The sequence below is a fragment of the Nematolebias whitei genome, chromosome 17 (genome assembly GCF_014905685.2).
Source record: "Nematolebias whitei isolate Nwh7 chromosome 17, NemWhi1, whole genome shotgun sequence".
NCBI classification, from domain to species: domain Eukaryota; kingdom Metazoa; phylum Chordata; class Actinopteri; order Cyprinodontiformes; family Rivulidae; genus Nematolebias; species Nematolebias whitei.
The window spans coordinates 2,782,675-2,793,336 of record NC_056514.1 but is presented as its reverse complement, the minus strand read 5'-3'; the positions used below and the strand labels follow the sequence as shown (position 1 = coordinate 2,793,336).

Here is a 10,662-nt window from a genome sequence, read left to right as displayed (position 1 = left end):
TTGTTGTTCATGTATCAGTTTGTTTTTTTATCAAATTTGACAGCATTAATATTTGAATTTCCTCAAACAGGGAGGATTGAAGTAGAAATTACATCATCGGTCAACCTACATAGATTGAAACAAAGACGATGTGAAGTCTGGGTTGAGGCCTTGGCCCAGTACGTCCTCTCTGACTGTGTGCACGAGTGACAAGTAAATGCTGTCGTGGCACAAAGGATCAGAATAGTAGAACATCCTTGTGGAAATCTGTGAGGAGTTTTTTATTGGATTCTGCTGCCGTTTGACGGAGTCATCTGTTTTTTAATGTAGGAAATAAAACCAAAAGACAGAGTTCATTACTGGGAGATCTTTATTAATGAATTCATCATACACACTCCAGGAATAGAAGAAATACATTTTTTCTTCTAAAAATACATTTTTCACTTCTTTTCACTGCAGTCACTCTTCACCGACTACATCAAAAGTCTCAGAGGACAGGAAATGAAGAAACTAGGTGCAGGTGAGGGAGACCGTTTTAACCTGATAAAAATCCTATGACATATGCTGCGATCCTAAATAAAATAGTAATTTACAACATTTAATCACATGTTGGATCCAGATGCTGTATTGACGCTTCTGTGGGTTAGTTTAATTTGTGTAAAGGATGTGGGCAAGCAGACCCACAGCTAGGGCCACACCACAGAGGAAGTTTAAAGGATTGGAAAATGCATCCCAACAACAAAATTCTGAAACTGCATCAATAAACTGTTCAGAAAGTGAAATAAAGTGATAGTTCAGATGTTTTAATTGGTGGGTTTGTGAAAACTCATCATGGTCAGTTTCTAAAATGCTACTTTGCTACCTTGCACTAAGTTCATCATAACTAACCTGTTTCTACGTGCACGTGTGCTTTTACCGCTGAATGGAATAGAGTCTGCTCATTTAGACTGATCTGTTTAAACTGAGTTTGGGTTTAATCAGAACTAAGTTCAATGCTGTTTCTATCCTACATTACTGTGTGTCTCAGCTACTTCAAGATGTTCTGTCAATTTGATTATTGAGGATTCTTTTACTAATTCTTCATATTATTCAGTGTTGTTTCATTCTGGACAAATCCTCAGGTAAGACGACAAAGCAACGATCACAGTGTCTGTAACAGAAAAGAGATCATTTGCAACAATTCTCCCTAAAAGTGCTTCAAGAAAACTCAAAAGTTGAAACAAAGTTAAAATAAAACAACTTAAGGAAAAAATTACTATTGGGTAAATGTGCAATACAAAGATATACATATAAACCAATATAAAATAACTAGACATGAATACAAGCTCGTTGTTGAATTAGATTTTATCTAAAAAAAAGGTCATTTTGTAGTAAACTTTAGATGAGCGGTTTGTCCAGAATCTTTGCTTCTTTCAGAGAACAAAATATGTTTTACAAAAACTGGTACAAAAAAGGTGGAAAAACAAATCAGATTAAACAGTTAAGTAGAAACTTTCTGTACGGATGCAAAAAAATGCCATGTTCTGAAAATGTAGCGTTGGTGGCTTTTAATCAACAATCTGTCAGGCTCAGTTGTAAAGACTCAGATTCAGTCGTACATTTGGTTTGATTGAGGCTCTTTCAGTGTGTTGTCTAAACTGAAAGATGCCCACAGCTGACTCTGGAAAGATAAATTATTTTAAAAAGTAATACATGTTACAATAAAATAATACATGGGAACATAATGGCATGTAACTTAAAACATCCTATTCAGAAAGAACAAACTTTAATAAGTATTAATGTGTTACAAACAGGCAGTTTCAGGCGAGGGCTGTTTATCACAGAGATTTGAAAAGATGCTCTAGCTTTCACTTAGAACAAGCTGTTTTAATTCTCACTTGATAAAACTGGATTCATTCTGTAGATCCTGGATTCCAGAGAAGTTTCTGCTCTATCTGGGGGATGTTGTAGAATTAGTGATGGGGCGGGCGGCTTTAGTTTTTTCTTGACGTGACTTGTGGGCGAACTAATGAATCGTGAATGAAGCTGTGGATGGACTCCACTCCCTCTGCCTCCATAAGAGAGCGGTGGTCTCCCTCAATGATGTGGACTGACACGTTTCCATCGCAGACCTGAACAAAGACATGCAAGAAAGAACCTCTTCAGACTTCAAACACTGGAGAGAACATCAAGATCTGACTGACACGAACTCATGGAAAGTGAGCAGAACTCAAGACAATGTACTCAAAGCAACAATAATTGGGCTGAAAACAAACAATATTTTAAAGATTGAAACACTATCTTTCTCTGTATGGCCAATGTTTACATTTATGACAGGAATCAAAATCTAACAAATAAGTATTTAAAGGAACCTCTTAACTGTGCAGATTTTTTTTTTATTTAAAACTTGCTGTGAGCATAAAGTGTTTTGAGGGTTACGACTTGATGTAAGGAGTAAAGAGTAGATTTGTACTCTTTAAAATAAAAGAGTAATGGACCAGGGACTTAAACCCATGCATTTGAGTGCAGTTGTGTGGTGAACAGATGTCACAGAGGCCCGAAGTTGGAACCACTGGGAGGTGAAGGCACCCAGACTCATCAAGAACCTTCTGGTCCATAAAGGCAGCCAAGAGAAGATCATAATGCTGTGCTGCAGTTGATTACAATATTCTACCACAGAGACTTGAATATGATATTGGGATTACAGAAACCTTGGCTGCGCCTAGAAATTCTGTCCATAAAAGTTATGAACAGAATCGATAACAAAGGGCAACCTTGGCAGAGTCCAACTCTCACCGGGCACGAGCCCGACTTACTGCCGGCAATGTGGACCAGGCTCTGACACCGGTCATACAGGGACCTAACAGCCCGTATCAAAGGGCCTGGTACCCCATACTCCCAGAGTACCTCCCACGGGGTTCCCCGAGGGACGTGGTCAAATGCCTTCTCCAAGTCCACAAAGCATGTGCAAACGGTTGCAACTCCCACGCACCCTCCAGGACCCTGCTGAGCTGGTCCAGTGTTCCACGACCAGGAAGAAAACTGCACTGCTCCTCCTGGATCCGAGGTTCGACTATCCGACGGACTCTCCTCTCCAGAACCCCCGAATAGACCTTACCAGGGAGGCTTAAGAGCATGATCCCCCTGTAGTTGGAACACACTCTACGATCCCCCTTTTTGAATAGGGGGACCACCACCCCGGTCTGCCAATCCGGGGGAACTTCCCCCGATGTCCACGCAATATTGTAAAGTCGTGTAAGCCAACACAACCCTACAATATCCAGAGCCTTAAGGAACTCTGGGCAAATCGCATCCAGCCCTGGGGTCCTGCCACCGAGGAGCTTTTTAACCACCTCGGTGACCTCAGCACCAGAGATTGGAGGGCCCAACCCAAAGTCCCCAGGCTCCGCTTCCTCAGTGGAAGATGTGTCGGTGGGGTTGAAGAGGTCTTCGAAGTATTCTGCCCACCAACCCACCACATCCCGAGTTGAGGTCAGCAGCACACCACCCCCACTATAAACAGTGTTGGTGGTGTACCGCTTCACCCCCCTGAGACGCCAGATGGTGGAACAGAATCGCCTCGAAGCCGTGCGGAAGTCCTTCTCCATGGCCTCTCCGAACTCCTCCCATGCCCTAGTTTTTGCCTCAGCAATCACCCGAGTCGCATGTCGCTTGGACTGCCGGTACCATCAGCTGCTTCCGGGGTCCCACAGGCCAAAAAGTCCCGATAAGACTCCTCCTTCAGCCTGACAGCATCCCTCACCGCCGGTGTCCACTACCGGGTTCGAGGGTTGCCAAAAAAAAAAAAGTCAATATTTTTGGTTTTGAACCAGTTTGACATGACTGTCGACGAGGAAGAGGGCTGGCTCCAGAGGAGGGGGTGTGCCAAAGACACCATCTTAGCACCAACATAACTGACTGGTTTGTTCCACTTTGGAGTAAGCTGGTTGGGGGAAGAATCAGTTTTGTGTTGTATTACCTTGACTGATGAAGCCTTCCGGATGGAAGGTGGAATGTTTCAGCAAAAAAAGAAACTGTCCAGATGACCTGACTGAAAATTGTTGGATTGTATACCTGGATTATTGAGCTTGGACTTTTTTGGTTCTTTAAAAAGACTTCAGCTGATACAAAATGCTGCTGTCAGAGTTTTAATGAGTTACAAAGCTCTCAACAACCTAGCTCCATCTTATATTACAGACCTTGTTGTTCCATATTTTCCTAACGGAGCACTTTGCTCTCAGTCTGCAGGTTTACTTGTAATTCCCAGAGTTTCCAAAAAACAGAATGGGAGGCAGATCTTTCGGTTATCAGGCTCCTCTCTTGTGGAACCAACTTCCAGTTTCTGTCTGTGAAAAAGTGTACAAGTAATAGGGATAACCGCACTCTGGAGAGGATTGTGAAACAAAACCCATTCCAAAATGTGGAGGAGATTCACAAATAGTGGACTGCAGCTGGAGTCAGTGCTTGAAGAACCACCACGCTCAGACGTATGCAAGACGAGGGGTTCAGCTGTCGCATTCCTTGTGTCGAGCCACTCTCGAACAAGAGACAGTGTCAGAAGCATCTCCCCTTGGACTGATGCCGAGTGGTCCAAAGTTCTGTTCTCTGATGAAAGTAAATTTTGCATTTCCTTTGTAAATCAAAGTCCCAGAGTCTGGAGGAAGAGAGGAGAGACACAGAATCCATGTTGCTTGAGGTCCAGTGTCAAGTTTCCACAGTCAGTGATGGTTTGGGGCCATGTCATCTGCTGGTGTTGGTCCACTGTGTTTTCTGAGGTTCAAGGTCAACGCAGCATCTACCAGGAAGTTTTAAAGACTTCATGTTTCCTGCTGCTGAACAACTTTATGGAGATGCAGATTTCATTTTCCAACAGGACTTGTCACCTGCACACAGTGCCGAAGATACCAGCACCTGGTTTAAGGACCATGGTATCCTTGTTCTTAACTGGCCAGCAAACTCTCCTGAACTTAACCCCATAGAAAATCTATGAGTTATTGTGAAGAGGAAGATGTGACACACCAGAGCCAACAATTCAGAAGAGCTGAAGGCCACGATCAGAACAACCTGGACTCTCAGAACACCTGAGCAGAGACACAGACTGATCCACTCCATGACACGACGCATTGATGCAGTGATCCAGACACAAGGAGCAACAACTAAGTACTGATGCTGCACATGATCATACTTTATGTTCATACTTTTCATGTTCATACTTTTCAATTGGCTGACATTTCTAAAAATTCTTTTTTTTAATTGGTTTTAAGTAATATTTAAATTTTCTGAGATATTAAATTTGGGGTTTTCATTAGTTGTCAGTTATAATCAACATCTTGACGGAAGGAGAGGCAGAACAGCTCAGAATGGAAATATCAGCAACCATCTCCAGTGCCAAACTGCCTCCTTCAAACCTCACACCACAGGAAAGGAAAGCTGTAACATCACTCAGCCAGGACCAAAACATCACCATTTTACCAGCTGATAAAGGAAGATGCACAGTAGTCCTCAACACTTCTGATTACCGGGAAAAAATAACTACACTACTGAGCGACCGTAACACCTATGAGACCCTGAAGAGGGACCCAACCAGTGCCTACAAAAAGAAAGTCACAGATTACCTGCAAAAACTTGAAAAGGAGAAAACAATCAATCGATCTTTGTATTATAGATTGTACCCAGGGGAAGCCACTCCCTGTCTTTATGGACTCCCAAAAATACACAAAGAAGGAACACCACTCAGACCCATCGTCAGCAGCATGTACTCAGTGACATACAATATTGCTAAACATCTGGCTGGTATTTTAGCTCCTCTTGTTGGAAACACACCTCATCACATAAAGAACTCCATTGATTTTGCTAACAAAGTTCAACACTTGAAACTAACCCCAGGAGAAACCCTTGTATCGTATGATGTGACTTCTCTTTTCACATGCATACCCATCTCTGAAGCAGTAGAAACCGTCAGAAAACAACTTCTACAAGACAAGGACTTAATCAACAGGACCAACTTCACCCCGGACCAGATCTGCACCCTGTTGGACCTCTGCCTCTCCACCACTTATTTCAAGTTCAATGACAGTTTTTACAGACAGAAGCACGGCTGTGCCATGGGATCTCCAGTGTCACCCATTGTTGCCAATCTCTACATGGAGGAAGTGGAACAGAGAGCCCTAAACTCCTATGAGGGAACTAAGCCAAGCCATTGGTTCCGTTATGTGGATGACACCTGGGTCAAAATCCAAGCCAAGGAAATAGAAGCGTTCACCAGACACATTAACTCGGTCGATAACAACATCAAGTTCACCAGAGAGGATGCAAACGACAACAAGCTGCCTTTTTTGGACTGTTTGGTTCAGATGGAGAAAGAGGACAGCCTCAACATTGAAGTTTACAGGAAACCAACCCACACAGACCAGTATCTTCTGTTTGACTCCCACCATCCACTGGAACACAAACTCTCTGTCATCAGAACTTTACAACATCGGGCCGAATGCGTCCCCACAAGGACAGAAGGGAAGGAAAAGGAACTGAAACACGTTCAAGAAGCTCTTCTAACATGTGGATATCCTAACTGGGCTTTTGTCAAGTCAGTGAGGAAATCTACAAAACACACCAATAAACTGAAAAAGGAGAACAGCAGACATAAAAACATTGTCATCCCTTATGTTGCTGGAGTATCAGAGAAATTCAGAAGGATCTTCAACAAACACAACATCCCAGTACATTTCAAACCCAGCAGGACTCTCAGACAGAGGCTGGTCCACCCTAAAGACAAAACACCCATACACAAACAGAGTGGTGTAGTGTATGCGGTCCAGTGCAGCGAGGACTGTCCAGACCTCTACATTGGAGAAACTAAACAGCCTCTTCACAGACGCATGGCTCAACACAGGAGAGCCAGCTCCACAGGACAAGACTCAGCTGTTCACCTCCATCTCACAGATAAGGGACACTCTTTTGAGGACCAAAATGTGCACATTTTGGACCGAGAACACAGATGGTTTGAGAGGGGGGTGAAGGAAGTAATTTATGTAAAAAGAGAAAAACCATCTCTTAACAGAGGAGGAGGCCTCAGATTTCCACTTTCAAAAACATATAATGCAACTTTAAAACAGATTCCCAGCCGGTTTTCACACCTGATGGGAACAGAGGGGCCTCGACTGTGAATTAGAGGAACAAAGACCTACTGTTTTAGGTTTTAGGTGTGAACTGCCAATCTACATATATGTGTGTGTGTGTGTGTCTTATCTCACTCAGCCTTATAACCTGTATCTCTCACTCTCTGCTCTTTGAATTGAGAAAGCTCCTCGGATGAGGAGCGAAACGTCTTCTGTTACAAATAAAGTCCAGTTGTTTTTGTATTGAACGCTTTTTGAATTCATCATGTCCTGGATGACTGAGAATCTTCACCAGCATATAATCATCAACATTAAAAGAAATAAAGATTTGAAATATATCAGTCTGTGTGTAATGAATGAATATAATCTACAAGTTTCACTTCTTGAATGGAATTACTGAAATAAACTTTTTCATGATATTCTAATTTTATGACCAGTACTTGTATTATTTGGTCTATGGGAGGAAACACGAGGACTCACGGAAAACCCACTGGTGCACAGTTTGCAAAGCTGCAAGTTTTTACATCTTTTTCATTGTTTCTTCATTGAACCCTAAAGAATCTGTGTCTGTAAGCAACAGATGAAGTTATAACTTGACTGTCTTTGGTAAATGTCGATTAAGTCACGGATTAAGTTTTGTTTTGAGGGTGTGTAATATTTTATGAAAATAAAGAGAAATATGTGTATTTTACCTCACTAAGTTTGTAGTCATCTCCCAGGTTTTGCTCAAATTCACTACTGGTTTTGGTCCGCAGTAGCGTAACACTGCCATGGTATTTAGCAGCAGGGACGTAGCCATCAGCTGCTTTTAGCTTGTAGTAAAAAGTGAAGGCTGCAAAGTTAAGAGAGTCACGGCTGATGGTTTTATGACTTGACGAGATGAGGTCCACGGCCACCTCAACACGGGCGTTCAGGTCTGAAAGTGGAAGAAGAGTCTCCAAAATCTGTAGTTAAGAGAAGAAATTTGGAACAGATTACTACTTTACTTACTGTAGTTACTTTTTTCCAGACTTGCACAGGAAACACCGTGGTGTACACACAGAGCTGAGTATTTTCTTATGTCTAATGAAACTCAAATTATAATAATTTTTATAACTTAAAAGAAATTGACAAAAGTTTGTGTAGAGCATAGATAAATCTAAATTATAGTATGATATAGATAAATATAAATCCATTATGTTTAAAGGTCAGTGAGGAAGAGAAGTGAATAATTTATACAGACACACTTTCAACCATTTCAAAGTATTTTCTAGTGTAAATGACTTGTGTTTGTGAGTGTGAGCTTGTTGCAGACGTTAAATACCTTTTTGTAATCAATGTCAATGAACTGCTGGATGAAGGCACACAGGGCCTCAGTTTCAGCCTCTGACTCGTTCCCTGGAGTCAGTTTAGCTCTGTAGCTCTGAAAACAAAAAGTAGTAACTATGTGATGCTTTGAAAAATCTGGATATTTTTACCAACTGCACCATTCATTTATTTAACCTTTATTTCACCAGTCAGATCCCTCTGGGATACAGATCTCCTGCAAGGGAGGCCTGGGCCTGAAGGCAGCCTAAGTTAACATGCATGCTTTTGGTATGTAGGAGGAAACCAAAGTACTCAGAGAAAACCCACACAAACACGGGAAGAACTTGCAAACTCCATCCAGAAAGAAACCAGGTCCACATTTGGACCTGGGATTGAGCCCAGAACCTTCCTGCTGTGAGGCAACAGTGATGCTGACCATCCATGCACCCCTCCATTTTTTAATCTGCTTTTCCTTCCCAGGTCTCAGGGAGCTGGTACTCATCTCCAGCAGGCTGGGGACACCCCTGGACAGGTCTTCAGTCCCTCACAGGGACACATGATGAGGGACAAATGAGACAGTCATTCACACTCTCACACACGTAGGGCCTTCTCTGTAGCAGGACCAGGACTCTGGAACGAGTTACCTCTGCTTGTCAGACTGGCCCCCTCCCTCTCAGTTTTCAAGTCAATTAATGACCAACTTATCAGTTATCTACACTAACAGTTGTAGAAAATGAAGGATTTATCAGCTTGATACTTGCAACCAAGATATAGTTTACCCTCCAGAAGATATTTACTGAATGCAATGATGTGGAGATGGCAAATGTCAATATTTTATTCGTAATACCATACCAATTTATTTATATAGCACTTAAAACAGCAACAAGGCCAACCAAAGTGCTGTACAAAAGAACCAAACATGCACAGCAGACAGGAAAACATAAAATAGAAATACAGATACAAATAGCAGCAGAAGCTAACTAAAATGGCCAACAGAGAAGAGAACAGACCGGACCAAAACAAATCACACCGTGTTAAAGGCAAGAGAATAGAAGTGGGTCTTCAAGCGAGACTTAAAGACAGAGTGTGGGAGCCTGCCGGACACTCAGTGGCAACTCATTCCACAGTCGTGGACCTGCAACAGAGAAAGCCCTGTCACCTCTGAGCTTACGACGGGTTTCTGGGACTGAGAGAAGCATCTGGTCTGCTGACCTCAGAGAGCGCGGTGGGACATATGGCTGCAGAAGATCAGTGAGATAGGATGGGGCGGAACTGTTCAGTGATTTAAAAACATACATGAGAATTTTGAAATGGATCCAAAGGTGAATGGGTAACCAGTGCAGGGAGGCCAAAACTGGCGTGATGTGCTCTCTATAGCCTGTACCAGTTAAAAATCGGGCTGCAGCATTTTGGACCAGTTGTAGACGAGCAATGGAGGACTGACTGATTCCAAACAGAAGTGAATTGCAGTAATCAAGCCTAGATGTTATGAAGGTGTGGATCACTGTCTCGAGGTTCTTTTTGGAGAGTATAGGCTTCAGCTTAGACAGCCGTCTCAGCTGAAAAAAAACAGGATTTGACCATCATGTTTACGTGACTGTTGAGTTTTAAGGACGGGTCCATTATCACCCCCAGATTAGTCACCTTTTGTTTCTCTAGCGGGGCTAGAGAGAAAAGGTCAATGTCATGGTTCATGAGTGAGCCACTGGGATGGAACAGCATGACTTCAGACTTCTTCTCATTGAAGCTTAAGAAGTTTAAAGCCATCCAGTCCCGGATGTCAGCCAGGCAGTCAAGAAGAGGCTGAATAGAGCGTGTGCCTCTGTGCCTCAGGGGGAAGTAAATTTGGCAATCATCGGCATAGAAATGAAAGGGTATGTCGTGTTTGCGGAAGATAGCACCTAGTGGCAGCAGGTATAAAGAAAAGAGAAGGGGACCGAGGATGGACCCCTGCGGTACCCCCCACTGGAGTGCGGTCGATGCCGAACTAAAATCTTTGATATTGACACAGAAGGTTCTGTCAGAGAGGTAGGACCCAAACCATTTAAGGGCTGACCCTGTGATGCCCACCCACTGCTCCAGTCTAGAAATGAGGATATTGTGGTCGATAGTGTCAAAAGCAGATGTAAGGTCCAATAGGACAAGCAGCACAGTAATATAACATAGATGACAGATCAAAAGTTTAATCCAAGTAAATGTAACATTTTAAAGGAAAAATGTGTTGATTCAAAATTTCACATTGTCAACAAATCCCCAAAAAGTTGGGACAAGTAGCAATAAGTGGCTGGAAAAAGGAAATTGA

General features: G+C 42.6%; 1 protein-coding gene across 1 annotated transcript in view; it reads right to left on the bottom strand.

The window, feature by feature from the left end:
• Positions 1-1,717: 1,717 nt before the first annotated feature.
• The window catches only part of fasn (fatty acid synthase), an 82,819-nt gene continuing 73,874 nt past the window's right edge, over positions 1,718-10,662 (bottom strand). The window contains exons 37-39 of the mRNA XM_037691551.1: positions 8,377-8,475; positions 7,766-8,017; positions 1,718-2,090 (exon numbers count right to left, since the gene is read on the bottom strand). Coding sequence (XP_037547479.1) covers positions 1,953-2,090; positions 7,766-8,017; positions 8,377-8,475 — 489 coding nt within the window. The 3' untranslated portion in view covers positions 1,718-1,952. The remainder of the gene's footprint in view (positions 2,091-7,765; positions 8,018-8,376; positions 8,476-10,662) is intronic.